Source organism: Panonychus citri, unplaced genomic scaffold, assembly GCF_014898815.1.
Source record: "Panonychus citri isolate SS breed McGregor unplaced genomic scaffold, ASM1489881v1 Contig00141, whole genome shotgun sequence".
Lineage (NCBI taxonomy): Eukaryota > Metazoa > Arthropoda > Arachnida > Trombidiformes > Tetranychidae > Panonychus > Panonychus citri.
The window spans coordinates 2,399,715-2,417,796 of NW_026515546.1; the positions used below are offsets into that span (position 1 = coordinate 2,399,715).

At 32.2% G+C, this 18,082-nt stretch overlaps 3 protein-coding genes across 4 annotated transcripts; all 3 read left to right on the forward strand.

Moving 5' to 3' along the window:
• Positions 1 to 234: 234 nt before the first annotated feature.
• LOC128395243 (acetylcholinesterase-1-like) lies at positions 235 to 2,680 on the forward strand. The gene has a single exon (XM_053355647.1). The coding sequence runs from the start codon at positions 345 to 347 to the stop codon at positions 2,109 to 2,111; it is 1,767 nt and encodes a 588-aa protein (XP_053211622.1). The 5' UTR covers positions 235 to 344; the 3' UTR covers positions 2,112 to 2,680.
• A 1,741-nt stretch (positions 2,681 to 4,421) lies between these two features.
• LOC128395373 (bestrophin-3-like) lies at positions 4,422 to 13,361 on the forward strand. Of its 2 annotated transcripts, none has more exons than XM_053355791.1 (4): positions 4,422 to 5,589; positions 7,535 to 7,669; positions 7,743 to 9,457; positions 9,528 to 13,359. In XM_053355791.1, the coding sequence occupies exons 1-4, from the start codon at positions 5,411 to 5,413 to the stop codon at positions 9,878 to 9,880; spliced, it is 2,382 nt and encodes a 793-aa protein (XP_053211766.1). In that variant the 5' UTR covers positions 4,422 to 5,410; the 3' UTR covers positions 9,881 to 13,359. The 2 variants fall into 2 exon arrangements, with proteins under 2 accessions (XP_053211766.1, XP_053211767.1); XM_053355792.1 differs by lacking the exon at positions 4,422 to 5,589 and adding an exon at positions 6,576 to 6,743 and having other exon boundaries at positions 9,528 to 13,361.
• Positions 13,362 to 14,860: 1,499 nt separating this feature from the next.
• LOC128395104 (uncharacterized) lies at positions 14,861 to 18,021 on the forward strand. Its single transcript, XM_053355507.1, has 5 exons — positions 14,861 to 16,483; positions 16,579 to 16,664; positions 16,719 to 16,815; positions 16,900 to 17,675; positions 17,763 to 18,021. The coding sequence occupies exons 1-5, from the start codon at positions 16,427 to 16,429 to the stop codon at positions 18,019 to 18,021; spliced, it is 1,275 nt and encodes a 424-aa protein (XP_053211482.1). The 5' UTR covers positions 14,861 to 16,426.
• The last annotated feature ends 61 nt before the right edge of the window (positions 18,022 to 18,082 follow it).

The following is an 18,082-nucleotide window of genomic DNA, read 5'->3' on the forward strand; positions in this document are numbered from 1 at the left end:
GTTTCAGTGTTAATCTGTTGATTAGCTGTAATAAGATATTGTTGGTTATTATAATTTCTTGTACATTTATGGTCAATCTAAAAAAAACATCATTGATGATGAAGGTTGTAAATCATATGTACTAGTGATGGGTAATGAAAGTAATTAAATTGTGAGTATTTCCTCAATTAATTGTTGAATGAAACTTTGAGTAATTTGTTTACTTTCCTCATGCAAAACTAATTGTGATTTAATCGTCAAAAAGGAAGAGATAATCAATGGAAAGTCACCATTTGTACGTATATACCATTGGTTGATGGGCTATTCTTTTGTTCATCCAAAATTTGGGTGTTAATTTTATAGCGATGAATTTACTAATTAATCTTAATTTTCTAATAATTATATCATCTTACACTTTTCTAGTTAATTGTTCAACACTATCAAGACCTGAAGTAACCACAGAATGGGGAAAAATCACCGGATTCACCGAGCGAATCGGTGATAAATTGGTTGACACCTATCTAAGTATTCCCTATGCCGAACCACCGGTGGGCCCTAATCGTTTCAAGCCCACTGTCCCTCTTCAAACTCCATGGGATGATCCCCTTGATGCAACTGAATATTCACCGGCTTGTCCCGAACCCTATGTTGGTAATGATATGAAAAGAGCCGGTAAACTGATTGTTCGAAGTGAAGATTGTCTCTATCTAAATGTTTGGATTCCCCAAAGATCATCAACCAATTCAAGTTGGCTTGATTTAACTCGATCATCGGCCAATAAAATGGTTGATTCTAAACAAGGACTTCCGGTAATGGTTTATGCTCATGGAGGTGGTTTGGTTATGTTATCTGCTGGTGATTCTAAATTCATGGATGGAGCTCAATTAGCTTCCACCGGTGAGTTTATCGTGGTAACGTTCAACTTTCGCCTTGGGGCTTTAGGTTGGCTTTATTGTGACGACTCATCGATTTCGGGTAACATGGGTCTTTATGATTCCCTGATGGCCATTGATTGGGTTTACAATAATATCCACGCCTTTGGTGGTGATCCTAAACGGTTAACTGTAAATGGCCTTAGTTCCGGTGGTAATATGGTTACTTCACTTTTCCTTAACGGTCTCTTGAATCCCTACATTTCGAGCTTAATTGTTCACTCTGGAGTGATTAGTGATATTTATACTGAGCCAACTGACCTGGCAAAACGGCGATGTGACCTTATCTCATTGAATCTTTCATGTCGATTACCTGATCAACCTGTTGATTCAAAAGTAATCAACTGTCTTCAAAACACACCAACGGTACGACTTTTAATGGCTCAATCAGCTTTGGCCATGGAAAAGGATAAATTGAACACTAAAAGGCCCGAAATATTTTTCGTTACCACCGGCGATTCTTTAATTCCTCATAATATAACAACTCTTTATAAACTTCGTAAATGGTCAAAATCAGTTCCGATTTTCGTCTCTCTGGTTACCGATGAAGCTTCGGTGATTGAACATCATTTACCACGAAAGGGAGTTGCGACCTTTGGCTCGTATGAGAATTATCTTCTCTCCGTAGCACCAACTTTACTCCCAGAACGATTTTCCGTTTCACCCAAAACCGTGGCCTCTGATCTGTCCAAGGTTTACCTTTCTGGTTTCAAGGAATCCTCTCTAGCTTTTATGGACTTGTCAATGAGACGAATGGTCGGTGATTGGTATATTACTTGTCCCACTCTTCATTTTGCCGACGAAATGTCCTCAACTAATCCCGTTTGGTTATCACTTTTTAGTTATACAATTAATCCTGCAAGGAAAAATTTACCTCCATTGGTCGCAGGTCGTAAATACGGAACCCGACATGGAATTGATATCTTCTTCTACTTCGGTGTTCCTCATTACGAAGGCCATGGCTATGATGATAAAGATCGTTCAGTATCAACGAATGCAATGTTAATTTGGTCGAGATTTGTTCGTGAAGGTTACGCTAATTGGACTCCTTATCAAGTGACCTCCAAAGGTCGAGTAATACCTTACATTAAGGAATTGAATTCCAACAGAGCTATAATTACACGAATTAATCCCGATCGTTATCGTTGTTACGTTTGGGACGATCTCTTCTATAATTCTGATAACGATCAAGAAATTTAGTTAATAACCTTTTAAATTTTCATTCTCTAACATTCAAACCTCTCTTTCCTTTGATTTAATTGTCAAATGATGGAAACTGATTTAATCAAAAGCAATTAACTTTCAAGGTTTATTAACAATCTTGCATCAAATCCTAATAACAATCACTTATTACTTTTTACTGAATGGTAAAAGTTTCCAATTAAATTGTAATCACTCTCAAATTGATACATTTAATTGCTATTTAAATTATAAGAATTGACAATCACAATTGACTAAATCTTTTGATTACTGTAACTATTTAAACTGGATTAGTTTCACAGGATTTAATCACTATTCATCTATCCCTTTAACTAATATTAATATTGTAAAAAATATTGAATCTTATGGTAAACAATTAAGAGAAATCACCTTAATTGTTTGGCCATTCAATAATGAAAATAGACCATTTTCATTAAATGTTAATTGTTGTGAACTTTGAAAATTGATCAAATCAGTTCACTTGAAATCTGATAATTAACTATGCTCATCTTTTTGATTGAATAATAATCAATAATAAATAAAATTGTGTAATAAGGAAACAATTAAAATTTTATAACAAAAAGTAATTAACTATCAATGGTAAACATTTTTGATTAGTTTAATCAAAAAGTGATCAAAGTGGACCGTTAATTGTAATTAGAGTAACCAATCAAATTGTAATCAAACACTTGAATCAAATATCACTAATCAACAATTAATTTAAATTCAATGAGAATTAACTTTCTCTACTCAATATGATTATGAATTATGAATTATTAATCTATTATAATTAACCGATTCTCTAAACTAATTAACAATCAGTGTCAATCATTGTCAAAGTAAATGTGAAAAATGATTAGATTTACAATTAAATCAATAATTGGATTGAAATTTATGAATAAAACTTGATTGTTTGATTGTCTATCTTGAGGTTAATTTGAAATGATTTCAAGTTCATCAAACTAATTGAAATTAACTGAATTAAATTTGGACAAATGTCAATTTATTAATAGTTCAATGAAATTTACCCTGAAACAATAAATTAAAAGTTAATCGTACAAATTGTTGTTTTAAGTTGATAACAATTAGTGATATTAAATTGTCTATGAGTAAACCTCATCAGATAAATAAGTTGATCATAATTAATTGATTGTTGTTGTATTTCAATTCACTTGATAATTGTATCTGGAAGAAAATGAAATCTGTAAACAAAAGGAACCATTGAATTGATGAAACTTTAATGAATTACAATTAACTTAATTGGCAAGCAACTTTTATCGTAAATGTAATGATAAATGAGCAAATATTACAATTGTTTTCTAACAGTAAATTGTATTGACTCATTGAACCATTTAAATTGTCAATGAAAAACAGTTGAACAATTTAAGTGACAACAATCAACAAGTTATTACAATCAGACAAACCAATGAGCATAAGTAACAAATCATAGTAATAGATTACAATTAAAACGTTTCTAATTTAATTATGATGATGATTCAATTTCCACACTTCACCCAACAATTTAACGCTTTCTCTATCTAACACAGAACAATTAACTAATTATTAGAATAATTTCGCATCATCGATTACAGATTTTCGTTCAAAGTTCTAAGTCGAGGAAAAAGTTTCCAAGAGATATGATCACAAAGAGACACCGAGAGAGATTAAATCAGTGAGATGATGATGATGATGTAAAGAAGATCTAAGGCCAAAATCTAAGGCCAATGGTAATGGAAGAAAAAAGAAAAAAAAGAAAACATAATCAGCGAAAATCTCAGACTGCTTGGTGTTGATTGTATGTAAGAACATGATGATGATGATGATGAAAAGGATGAGGATGAGGATGATTGTACTAACATAGACCTTGGAACTTGAAACTTTTGGCTTCAGTTTACAATAGATAAAGATAACAATCAAAGTTTTAATTTTCTTTTTGTTAATGATTAACAGTTATAATCGTAATTGACTTGGAGAAAAACGAAATCTTAATTCTTGGAAAAGTAAACAACAATCGACGCCTACCTTTACCTAAGAAAAGTGATAAAAATCTATGATTAAGTTTACTTTGCCATTGGAAATTAATTTTACAGGCAAATTGACTTGAGGGTAAATCACAATTTCTCTCAAACTATTACAATATATCAGTCAAGTCGAAATAGTTTCAATACAAATAATCAAATGGTGAGAATAATTTTCTTGGGTAAACAATAATTTCCATTCAATTTTTGATCATACAAATTAACTTGATTCTTGATTATCTTTCCATTCAATCAACTTAACCAAGTAATTCAATCAAATCAGATTGAAAGTTGTATTGAAGTTTCGTTAATTTTCATCGGTTAACTATGTGTAGATTTAATAATTAACTTGTTTCCGATGATTAAGATGAAACAACTTGTTGCAATTGACATGGAACCTGGAAAACTATTCACATCCATGGAAAAGTTTTTTTTTTGTTCAGTTGGAATTGAATGGAAGCCAAAATCATCTTCTAAATACCAAGCATGATGATCTTATTTATTTCTCTTTCTTTCCTACTGTCTAATGAAGATTTCATCATCATCTTCAATGATGATCAACCTCAATCCTGAAGGAACCAGAATCAACCCCAAAAATAACCTTAAAAAAATATTAAAACTGTAACATGTTCATGTTTTTGTTATCGTAATTGGCAAAACTAATAAACATCATCATCAACTTGATCCTTTATCCAACCAGCAAGTTAATCATCATCTCGTATGATAACTAATCCACTCCCTTTCCCTGTGTCTCCATCTCATCAAACTAAACGACTAAGAAGATATGATAATGATACATAATAGAACTGAGAAAATTAACTAAATTGTTCAATTAACTTTCAAATTTATCTATTTCCCTATTCCCAACGATAGATTTATAAATTGATCGTTGCAACGTTGATAGAATGATAAAGAAAAACAAAAAGTAAATGATGAATAAAATGGAAAAGCTCAAGTGTCAGTTGATTTTGGAAATTAAAACTTGTTGTCTTCATTTTAAGCTTCGTTTTAATCTTTATCTTCATCTTCATTTTCATCTTCATCACTATGATCATTATCTTCAACCCCAACACCCAACACCAAGACATCAACATCATCCTCATCACCAACAATCGTCAAGTCATTAAACTTTCAACTGTGTGAGTACCAAAAGTGATCACTTTTCATATTATTAGTCGATGTTCAACTTCACTCGTAACTTTAGTTTCGATGTGTAAAAGTGTTCAAATTATTGACAGAAAAATAGAAAACAAACCAAACTAAATCCAGTAAATTGTCGCAATGACAGTCACCTATTCATTGAATGTCGCCAATACCCGATTAGCGGGATTCGCTAAATTGTTGGTTCGTTGGAGAGGAAGCATTTACAAGCTTCTCTACCGAGAGATGTTAATCTTTTGTATTTGTTATTACAGTTTAAGTTTAGTTTATCGATATGGACTCAAAGACAATCAACGAAGGTAAGTCCTTAATTGTCCAATGATTTGATTCCCAATTCTCAATCAGCTATAATTTTCCTGCTACTACTCAAAATTATCATTAAATTGACAGATTTGATGATCATTAAAAAATCCAAAATGAATGCGATTCAATAAACTACTAGGAATTGCCATTGACTTAAATGTCAACTAAATCAAATTAAATTGTTAACATTTGCTCTTGTTTAATTTGAGATGATTTTGTCAAAAATAAATTGTTACACACTAGTGACTTTGGTTCAATGGTAAATAGACAATTAAATCAAGGGCAAGTTGATTTTATCTTTAATCATATTAACTGATTAAAAGTCCGAGTTAATGATTATCATCAGTTTTTGATATCAAATTGTCAAATTGAAAGATTTGATCAAAAATAATCAGTTTCTATAGCTGATTGTGACAAGTTTTGCTACTTGATTGTTGTCACAATCAAATGATTACCATGAAAGCAGATTAAATTGTTGACATAACAACTATTGATATAATCATTGATTCTTGTTGTTGATTTAGTTTCTCAGGTTAATTGTTATCACACTTTTTGTTTTATCCTTTCTACTATTCATCTTAACAATCAATTGATTGTCAATCATGGTTTGTGTTTACATGAATCAGTTAACTGTTGTTTAGTTACAACTTGTAACAACAGTTAACAATTGTAAACAACTACGATGATATATTTAGTTGACTTTGTTTCTTTCAAGTTTAATGTTTAATCAAATATTTATTGTACCAAATTAAATTGTTGTTTTGATTTTATCAGTTTAATTGTTAATTGTCAAAACTAAATAAAAAAAAACTATACGTTAATTTAGCGTAATTAAAGTCAATAATCAATCCAAACTCATCATTATTATGTTTGTCAATAGTGACGGAGTTGATTTGAAAAATATTAATCAGATTGAATTACAATCAAACTTGATTGTGATTTAGTTTTGGATAAAAGTCAGAATTGATTTATTAATATATACGAATATGAAATATATTCAGAAAATGAGTTTGATTGAAATTAACTAGAGACTGTTGATTTAGTAAAACGATTAACCTTGATCTAGATCTAGATTTGAATCTTTTATTTTTAACTAACACATTTAAACAATTAAATTTGTATTCTGTCATCTTAGAGATTATATAAAATGGTAATTTAAATTGTTGTGTCAATACAATTATCAAATTTCACTTGATTATGGTTATGATCACGATTTCAATCAATTGTTTCATCTGTTTATTATGATATAATGATAATAGTAAGGGGTGATCACTAAAAAACCGGACTAACGTTGTTCATTAATAGCGTGAAAACGGCTGATAGCAAAAATTTCCAAAATATATCAAATTGATGCTAAGAAATCAGTAAATCAGATAAGCAAGTTTTATTGAAATTAGATATTTAATTAAAAAGTTGTGATCTAAATTTGAGAGTTTTTGCAAATTTGATGCCAATTGCAAATACATGTGCATGCGCAAAAATGAGAAATTTTGGATTTTTTCATTAATTATTAATTGCTCTAAACAATTTGGATTTTTTTATATTAAATTTTTCAGGTTTTATTACTGTGAAAATGGCCAAAATTAACTTAAAAAACTTGAAATTATCAAAAAAAGACCTGAAATGGCTTCCGTTAAGATATAAAACTAAAAATCAGCTTTGACACGAGAAAATTCGAATGTCAAATTTTCGCGCGTATTTTGAGCACCAAAGCGGCGAAAAAAAAATTCGCCACTCATGTTGGACATTATGCCACTCTTTAATTTTCATAAAATCTAAAAATCATTTCATTATAATAAGTAGTTCAAGAATTATTCAAGAAATAGTTTAGTCCGGTTTTTTAGTGATCACCCCTTAGTAATTGGAAGATGTTGAATACGAGATTAGTTGAGTAATTGCAATTGGAATTAAGTTTAATTGTTGATTGTTTTTCTTATACAGGGTGTTTGAAAAGGTTGCCCTTTATTGTGAAGCTTTTACAAAGTTGATTCCACTTTCTTTCGTTCTTGGTTTCTATGTTTCGATTGTGGTTAATCGTTGGTGGAAACAGTACTCGGCGATTCCTTGGCCTGACGAGTAAGTCGGCGATATTTTTCTAGATAGAAAATGAGAATTAGGAATTTTCAAATTCTTTTTTTGTATCTTGTAGCCTTCTCATGGTAATTTCGGGTCATATCCATGGTACTGATGAACGAGGTCGAATCATTAGGAGAACTCTGGCTCGATATCTACTTCTCCTCCAATCGCTTTGTTTCCAGGCCATTAGTACATCGGTTCGAAAACGATTTCCAACGCTTGACCATTTGGTTGAAGCTGGACTTATGACGAAAGAGGAAAAGATCGCCTATGATGAGGTACCAAGTACCCATGGAAAATGGTGGTTACCTGCTGCTTGGTTTACGAATTTAACAGTACGCGCTCGAAAAGAAGGACGAATTAAGGATGATTTTCTAATGAAACAAATTCTCGAACGTGCTTACACATTTCGTTCAATGGCGGGCGATTTATTCGCCTACGATTGGATCTCAATTCCACTTGTTTATACCCAAACAGTCACCATTGCAGTTTATACCTACTTTTTTGCGACCCTTTTGGCACGACAGTATCTTGACCCCGCTCAGGGTTATTCGGGCTATGATATTGATCTTTATGTTCCCATTTTTACAATTCTCGAGTTTTTCTTTTTCATGGGCTGGCTAAAAGTGGCCGAACAGCTAATCAATCCCTTTGGCGAGGATGATGACGACTTTGAGTTAAACTGGATCCTTGATCGTAACCTGGTAGTCTCAATGATTATCGTTGATTCAATGTACAATAAATTCCCGCGACTTCAACGTGACTCTTATTGGGATGAATCGTCTCCCACTTTACCTTATACAAAATCTTCTGTTGGACTTCGTAATCAACCTTACCTTGGATCTGCCATAAATTTGGACATTAATCCCGAAGAATCAGAATTTATTCCACCTTCACTTGAGACCATCATGGAAGACGAAGTAGATGATGATGGAGATGAAATTCTCGGTCAATATATAACACCACCAAATTCACCCAACACGGAGCTACTTCGAGTTGATGATCTATTTAACCTTGACCAAGAACCACTTCGTCGTCCACCCTCATCAATATCTCAATCTGCTCTTAATATGTTGCCCGATTTTATTGGTTCTCGTTTGAACAATATGATATTTGGTTCGAGCGTTGAAAATGTATCTACTGCCAATTCAGTTTCAACCCTAAAACCCACCGGATCTGAGAAAAGTTCAGGACCAGGTACAGCAAATTCCGGTTTCAATTCATTGAATGCATCGTTCAGTTTGAAATCACCTCGACGTCGACCCAGAAAAGTGTCAATGGGCAACCCAATAAATAACAACAGTTCGACCATTTTCAAGGTCAGTTCAAGTGCTGCCATCGATCCATTGAAACGTTCAATTTCCTCGTCACTTTTTTCTCGAGATTCAGTAGAAGATATTAATTTAATCAATCCAAATAGTGTGAACAATTATGCTTATGGAAATACCAACAATTATATTAATCGTATCTCCCCCTCGCCTGGTCACACTCGACGAAGCATGTTAATCAATCGTCCTCGAGGAAGTAATTCCCTTTCAGCTCAAGATTCTGATGGAAGGTCACTGATCATCGATTTAGGTGATGGACTTTCCCTAAAGTCACAATCAACACTTTCATCAACAGGTCAGCAACAACAACAACAACAACAACAACCATCATCCACTCAACGAGCTCGACCTCAGTCAATTTCAATGGACGAATCCAACTACAACCAACAATCAAATGGTAAATATCATTACTCTGGAAAAGGTAATGAGACTAATCAAGTTGATGGAAACTCAACATCAGGTAAATTAGATTTGATTCTCTATTTCATTTGTATCGTATATTAATACATGTATTAATCTAATTTCTCTAGTCTATGAAAGTGATTTAATTGATGACACTGAAACGGCAACAATTAGACAACAACAATTTGGTTCAACCTCCATGTTACCTCCGATTCCTCCTCCCAGCTCACTCCAACAATCAAATTTATTTTCATCAACCAAAGTGACCGAAGAAAATACAAATAATATCACCAACAATCAACCAATTATCACAAAAGAATCAAATCAACAACAGCAGCAATTAACTAATGAACAAGAAGGAATCTATGAACCATCAACAGCAACAAATTCATCACAAGAATCACTATCACCAGGAAGTAATCAGTCAACAGTAACAAGTATAACTCAATTAATTAGTAAATCAAGTGAAAAGGAATCATAATAATTTACTAATTAATAATCATCTTAATCTTATTCATGAGACATTCTTTTATTTATCATCTTCGTCATTATCATAATCATTGGAAACTTTTTTTTTTCATCCAAAGTTTTTTTCTCAGAGAAAAGTTCTGAACTCATTGACCCTCTATAATCAAATCTAACAGTTTCTATCGATTAGTAAATGAACATAGTCAAATAAACTTATTTATTAATCATCAAAAAATCAATCATCTTCCATGAAGCTCATTAGTTGAACTTATAACCTTTTTTGTACTGTAGATAACTTGTTTTCTCATCATGCTAATCATGATCAAACTATTATGTAAATAACCCCTGTCCAGTAAGTAATGAGAATTTTTTATAAACTCAATTTCATTAATTGAATTCTAGTTTTTATTAATTGATATTAGATGATCAATATGTCAAATTAAAGCACAAACGCTGATCTCTCTGTCAAGTTTGTTTGAAAACAACGGACCCTTTCTCTTAATTACAGTCTTAATTAGTTGAAATTACAAATTCTCATTACTTACTGGACAGGAGTTAGCATTAAACAGTCTTTTTCGTTTGAAAGGAACCTTTTTTTATCGCTAGGAACCTTTTTTATCACGATAGAAACTCGACTTTAACCAGATTAGACTAATCCTTTCGATGGCCGTTTGAAGGAACCTTTTGCCAATTGACAGAAACTTTTTTTCTTGAATTAAAAACTTTTCTGTATTAGTGACATTTGCAGACAAGAAAAAAATTTGATCAAATATTCTTAAAGGCTTAATAACCTTCCATTCACCTTTTGGAATAACTTTATTTTATTGTTTAAGTGGTGGGAATAGATCTCAGAAACTCAGAATTCTGAACAATTTTTTAGACTAGTTTCATCATCATAATCTTCATTATCTTCATCGTCATCTTCATCTTTATTTAGATTTGTGGGTTAGCAACATTTAATTGACAACTTCTCCGGTGTTAAAACCACCCATCTATGGCCTTTTGCGCTAATGATAACGTAATTTTCAGCACTATAATTGTAGTCACCAATTGAGAAAGAAATATCTTTAGACATTTTTAACACAGCATTTTGCTAGATGAGCAAAGAAATGACCCTTTCATCCAAGCAAAAATCCAACATTTCAATGAAGAGAAGCCATCAAAAGGTAATGATCGAACGAAAAGTCAGCATCGAATTAAGAATGGTCTTTTACAACGAAAAATTAACCACAAAAATAGTCAGCAATGGGTCATTATCCTTCCAAAGTCCATGGTACTGGAGATACTGAAAGCTTATCATGATGAACCTCTCTCTGGACATTTTGGTCTATTTCAAACGTATGAAAAAATCAGAGCGAAATATTATTGGCCAAAAACGAACAAGGAAATTGCTGATTATATTCAAAATTGTGAATCTTGTCAATACAATAAGACTGGAACAGGAAATTCAACTGCACCATTAATCTCAACTGTTGTTTCGGCCCCGTTTGGGAAAATTGGGATCGGTATATTGGGTCCTCTCCCTCGTTCGTCGGGTAAAGAATACATCATTGTAGCCACTGAGTACTTCACTAGGTGGGTGGAGATGAAAGCCTTGACAAAGAAAGACGCAAAGAGCACCGCCAAATTCCTAATTGAGAATATCTTATGTCGACACGGTTGTCCCAAGTCAATTCTGAGCGATCAGGGACGAAATTTCATAGCTGAAACTGTTCAAGTAGGAAACTTCATGAATGCGAAATGGCAAATGTCCACCGCTTACCCCCTCAAACAAATGAATTAACTGAAAGAGTAAATTTTACAATTTGTTCAATGCTCATGCACTATTGTCAAGAGCAAAATCAAGCAAAATGGATGCAAATTTTGCCTCTAATTAATTTTGCTCTTAATTCAAGTGTCAACCGAAGTAATCAAGTGTCACCATTCTTTCTTTAAAATGGGAGATAGCCAACGCTTCCAGTTGATTTGCAAGCTAATCCCGGTGTAAAGAAGACAACCATTGGCGAATACATTGAATTTATGAATCATGTATGGAAATTTGTTAAAGAACAAGCACAAATCCATTATAAATTGTCTAAGCCTCAAGTTAAAATAATTGATAAAAATCTATATGTCTAATGTTTTGGGTACAATCTCAGTTTATTCAACCATGTCCGAGATTGTCCAAATACTGTGTTGAAATTGTCTAAAGTTATTTCTTTCTCAATTGGTGACTACAATTATAGTGCTGAAAATTACGTTATCATTAGCTCAAAGGCCATAGATGGATGGTTTCTAACGCGGAAAAATTGTCAATTAAGAGTTTCTAACCCACAAATCTAAATAAAGATGAAGATAATGAAGATTATGATGATGAAACTAGTCTAAAAATGTGTTCAGAGTGCTGAGTTTCTTGGATCACATCACACCACTTAAACAATAAAATAAAGTTATTCCACAAGGTGAATAAGTTTAAGAATATTTGATCAAATTTTTTCTTGTCTTGCAAATGTCACTAATACAGAAAAGTTTTTAATTCAAGAAAAAAAGTTTCTGTCAATTGGCAAAAGGTTCCTTCATATGGCCATCGAAAGGATTAGTCTAATCTGTTTAAAGTCGAGTTTTTCAGCAACGACCCCAATACACGAATTTTGCTAATCGTGAGCAAGCCTTTAGAGAGAGATCCAGAGAACCTGATAATTAGAAATAAACCCTCCACTTCAACCAATCTGCCACGGCGTGGAAGAAACAGATATAGAAGAGAAGCGAATGAATGACGAAAGGAAAAAGAATCAAGGTAACTCGAGAACTGTAACTCAACTTCTCCGATGTTAGAAACCATCCATCTATGGCCTTTGAGCTAATGATAACGTAATTTTCAGCACTATAATTGTAGTCAACAATTGAGAAAGAAATAACTTTAGACAATTTCAACACAGTATTTGGACAATCTCGGACATGGTTGAATAAACTGAGATTGTACCCAAAACATTAGACATATAGATTTTTATCAATTATTTTAACTTGAGGCTTAGACAATTTATAATGGATTTGTGCTTGTTCTTTAACAAATTTCCATACATGATTCATAAATTCAATGTATTCGCCAATGGTTGTCTTCTTTACACCGGGATTAGCTTGCAAATCAACTGGAAGCGTTGGCTATCTCCCATTTTAAAGAAAGAATGGTGACACTTGATTACTTCGGTTGACACTTGAATTAAGAGCAAAATTAATTAGAGGCAAAATTTGCATCCATTTTGCTTGATTTTGCTCTTGACAATAGTGCATGAGCATTGAACAAATTGTAAAATTTACTCTTTCAGTTAATTCATTTGTTTGAGGGGGTAAGCGGTGGACATTTGCCATTTCGCATTCATGAAGTTTCCTACTTGAACAGTTTCAGCTATGAAATTTCGTCCCTGATCGCTCAGAATTGACTTGGGACAACCGTGTCGACATAAGATATTCTCAATTAGGAATTTGGCGGTGCTCTTTGCGTCTTTCTTTGTCAAGGCTTTCATCTCCACCCACCTAGTGAAGTACTCAGTGACTACAATGATGTATTCTTTACCCGACGAACGAGGGAGAGTACCCAATATACCGATCCCAATTTTCTCAAACGGGGCCGAAACAACAGTTGAGATTAATGGTGCAGTTGAATTTCCTGTTCCAGTCTTATTGTATTGACAAGATTCACAATTTTGAATATAATCAGCAATTTCCTTGTTCGTTTTTGGCCAATAATATTTCGCTCTGATTTTTTCATACGTTTGAAATAGACCAAAATGTCCAGAGAGAGGTTCATCATGATAAGCTTTCAGTATCTCCAGTACCATGGACTTTGGAAGGATAATGACCCATTGCTGACTATTTTTGTGGTTAATTTTTCGTTGTAAAAGACCATTCTTAATTCGATGCTGACTTTTCGTTCGATCATTACCTTTTGATGGCTTCTCTTCATTGAAATGTTGGATTTTTGCTTGGATGAAAGGGTCATTTCTTTGCTCATTTAGCAAAGAGATGGCCCTTTCGTCCGAGCAAAAATTCAACTTTAGTAATAGACTTTGTTCTTGATCCTCTTCAGTGATAATCAAAGTAAAAGATCAGCACTTTGTTCACAGTCATCATAACCAACCTTTTTGAATTCTGGATCATTTGTTGTATATCTACTGAGACAATCTGCGTCAACATGAATTTTTCCTGATTTGTAAGTGATATTGGACTCAAAAGATTGTAAAGTTAAAACATATCGCATTAATCGAGGTGGTAGTTTAGTTTTTAACAACAAGAAGCTGTAAGGCAGGGCTTACAAAACATTTGGTTGCCAACAATTCTTTTAATTAATTTTGGTTTCAATGTGATGCAAAATCAAAGCTAATTAATCAAAATTTTCAAAATATTTTTTCGTTGAATTTAATCAATTTTTCTTAACTAAATTAGTAAAACTTTAGGTCTAAAATCACAAAGTTTCGGTCTTCAGCAAAAAAGTTCCTCGCAAATGAAAAAAGGTTGCGATTTGCATTGATTGGATTATCTTTCTGAACCGGCTTAACTTCGGGGTCCTAACATTTGAGAAAAAGTTCCTATCAATGGATAAAGGTTCCTACTAAACGAAAAAGACTGTATTGATTGTCGAGTCTTCAATTTACTCAAGAAAAACAATTGAAGGTAATTTTCATTGAGGTTTCAAAGAACTTTTGTTGAAATATCTTTATCTCTCTATTTCTCTCTATTTTTCTCTCTCGTTCCCATTTCATGCTCATAATTCCGACTATTAATATATTCATTAAAAGAAACTTGGAAATATTTCTAAAAGATTAATAATCATTTTCTCTCAATTTTCATCTGTGTGAACAATAAGCTAACATCATTATAAAATTCACGAAATTAAGATGCTAAGAATTTCCTTATATTTTCACGAAGAAAATTCTGTTCATTAGTTATTACATCATTTTAATAATATAAATTGTGGAGATCAGATTATATTTGTGAGCAATAAAATGATTCTAACTCCAATTCTAATAAGTTTATACGCTTTAAATATATCATGATATCGAGACTGTCTTATTATTAATATAGTTTTAATAATTATGCTATTAGTCACAATCTGATTAAACTTATCATCGAGTTGGTGGTTTAGATTTTATTCAAATTTCTCATCTCCTATTGTTACAATTAAAACTGATCAAATTAAAGATTGAAAAGATTAAGGTTAAGATGACAAATTTTATTAGGAAACTCAAAGTTGACAACTTAACTTTAATTTTACATCAGGATTTACACCAAGGATTTATCTGCAAAATGGTTCCTCGTTGCATAAGAGTTGGTGTTTACTCACACGAAATTGTGTCAGCTCAATATATAATATACAATATTTATTATTATAATAATATATCTGCTACTTATTATCATTTACTCCATAAATTTACAAGTTATTTTTTTCTTGTGCCCTTTATCTCTCAACATTAACGCTATTGTATGGAAAATACTATTTCTTTAAACTCGCGTTTATGGGAATTTCAACATTATTTGTGACTTTCATGGAGGACGCAACGATATTGACGGAAGACAGTTAGCACTCAAACTATTCCAAGGTTTAAAACAAGATCTCTCTTGAGAATACAATTAAAATGAAATTTATTTTCATAATGTCACTCTTACGAAACTAAATGATGCACTTAAATCAATTCTTTACTGAAATCACCACCTAATGATTCTTGAAAATACTTCATATTGAATTTCAGCTTGAACATACAACAAGCAAAGAAATCAATGTTTCCCAAGATTATTACAAGTGTACTCTAATTGACACCAACACGCGATGAAAATTGATTGATAGATTGGTACAATTGCTGAATAAAACACTTCACCTTTATCCTTTTCTAATAGCAATCAAGATGAAACACTTTGTAATCAAAAAAGAAACGAGTAACATTTCTATTAATCACAAAGGGCTTTAGGCTAATTTAATTACGATTATAATTATTCCAATGAACACTGTTTGATTTACTGTCATAGTTTAATATACGAAATATACAACATTCAAATCATCGTTTTAATGTAATTCCAAGTAATGAACAATTAAGTGTAAAGATCTAATCTGATCCACCTTCTTCTAATACCTACTAATAAATAGTATAGTACTAGTAAATCTTTACATGCTGAGTTTCTGATGATATTTGAAATTAAAATCTATCGATTATAAATCAATAGTTGCAATCAATCTGCTAATATCATGATAACGATTTAATTATCTGATTGAGTTTAAAAGTGAATGGAATATCTAGTTAACTATTATCAACGATAAAGAAAATAGATTGCTCGAAATAATTAGAATGATTCATTTCTATATTTACTCCTGGAATAAACAGAAATTGAATCACGTAGACTAATGGAGTAGATCAATTTACATTAATAAGTTTATCTGCATAACTGAATCAGAATTTGAAAGTAATTCCAAAGAGAGAATTTTAATATTTTCCTGTTCGATAACTCGAAATTTATATCAACAGGTACACTCGAACTGTCCTTAAGTAAACTAACGAACTCACATTGAACTTAATCGTAAATCGAAATCATGTATTATCCTGGCGATTTAAACTTTCCATTTAATGTTACAGTCGGATTTCGTGATGTAATTATCGAGTCAATTACTTGTTTTAATTGTTGATTATCTTGAACAATTTCGTTAATTATATTGTTTTCAATTTCTTTACAAAAAACTTTCAGTTGACTTTTCTTAAAGAGACCAAATTGAAACCCGGAAGAGTGAAAAACCTTTGGTTAGATTTGATGGTTTCCCTGTTTCGATCAAAGTAAGTTGACAATAATTTAGATTAATTTAGTTTATTTAATTGTCATTTCTTTAGTATCATAATCAAGTATTGTCCCGATAAAATTATCGGTGCTTACGATAAGAGTGAAAACATTTACGCTCATGGATTACTTGGGATGTTACAACGAGAGGTGAGTTTTTACTTATTAATGACTTGAAATCTTTTCTAATAATTTACTTTGATTGTTGATCGTTTATTGATTATTGTGGTCAAGGAAATTGATTTCGCTTGGGCAGTGGTACCTATTACACTTACTAATATGCCTGGTGAGATTCTTGGACCACTAATTGAATTAGATTTCATTATTTGCAGTCACAATCCGCCGATTCGTGAGATCTACAGTCTCATCAGTACTTTTGAAATCTTTGACACTTTAACTTGGCTCCTGTTGTTAGGCCTAATCTTATTAGTGGAAACACTTTCAGTTATGTTGATTGTCACAGGTAAATTGAACCTTTGGTCCTCTTTATTTTCAGCCTTAAGGTCATTACCTGGAACCATTTTCACACAATATACTCCGGTCAATGTACCTCGAGTGAAAGTGATCCTGACCGTTGGTCTACTTTTGCTTGCAAGCATTTTAAATGCTTCTTTTAACACTCAAGCAATCAAGATAAATCGTGAAGATTTAGTTGACAATCTATTGGATATTATTAAATTTAAAAGGATTCCTTTTATTACCGATAATTGTTACGATTGGTTCATAAAGGGACAGTTCAGTGTTTTCAAGGAGATTTTTTCTTATGCCACTGAACTTGGTGCTAACAATAGTTATCCAATTGATTCAGTTCTTGTACATGCATCAAATAATGGAGCTGTTATTTCATCACAACATCGATGCCAATTGTATCAGACAACTTTACGTCTTAATAACAATCCATTAGCGAGTAGTATTCATTTCTCAAGGCCATTTGCCAAATCGATCTCCGTTTTCCTGATTCGTAAAGGTTTCAACAGTTCAGATAAACATCACAAGCGTTTCTTGGACTCGTAAGTACATTAAATTCACTCCTTAGATCGATTAGATTGGAGAAACTTAACTTTTTTTTCTCATTCTGTTCTTATCGTTTTCTTTAGTGGAAAATTTTTCCTCGAATTTGGTCTATCCGTTCCGATAAGATCCAATTTATATTACAAATTAAGATCAAATTTTACCGAATGGCAGATTATTAAAGCTTCGAGACCCACCGAAACTAAACCTTGGCAATTCAATCAACTAAATCTTTCAGCTTATCAACAGCAATTAAAAGTTTACTCCGTTTGTCTAATTAGTTGCTTCTTACCTCTAATAATAGAGATCATCTATTTTAGATGGACATGCAGAGATCCTTGCTAATGGTCAGTGTGGAAATTGAATTAATCTTGAAATGAAATCTTTCCAAGATGATTGACCTCAT

Coding starts and splice junctions, on each gene's coding strand:
- LOC128395243 (XM_053355647.1), top strand. CDS start 345: ATGAATTTACTAATTAATCTTAATTTTCTAATAATTATATCATCTTAC.
- LOC128395104 (XM_053355507.1), top strand. CDS start 16,427: ATGTATTATCCTGGCGATTTAAACTTTCCATTTAATGTTACAGTCGGA. Junction 16,484..16,578: donor TTACAGTCGGATTTCGTGAT/GTAATTATCGAG, acceptor AAAAACTTTCAG/TTGACTTTTCTTAAAGAGAC. Junction 17,676..17,762: donor CACAAGCGTTTCTTGGACTC/GTAAGTACATTA, acceptor CGTTTTCTTTAG/TGGAAAATTTTTCCTCGAAT.
- LOC128395373 (XM_053355791.1), top strand. CDS start 5,411: ATGACAGTCACCTATTCATTGAATGTCGCCAATACCCGATTAGCGGGA. Junction 5,590..7,534: donor CTCAAAGACAATCAACGAAG/GTAAGTCCTTAA, acceptor TTTCTTATACAG/GGTGTTTGAAAAGGTTGCCC. Junction 7,670..7,742: donor GCGATTCCTTGGCCTGACGA/GTAAGTCGGCGA, acceptor TGTATCTTGTAG/CCTTCTCATGGTAATTTCGG.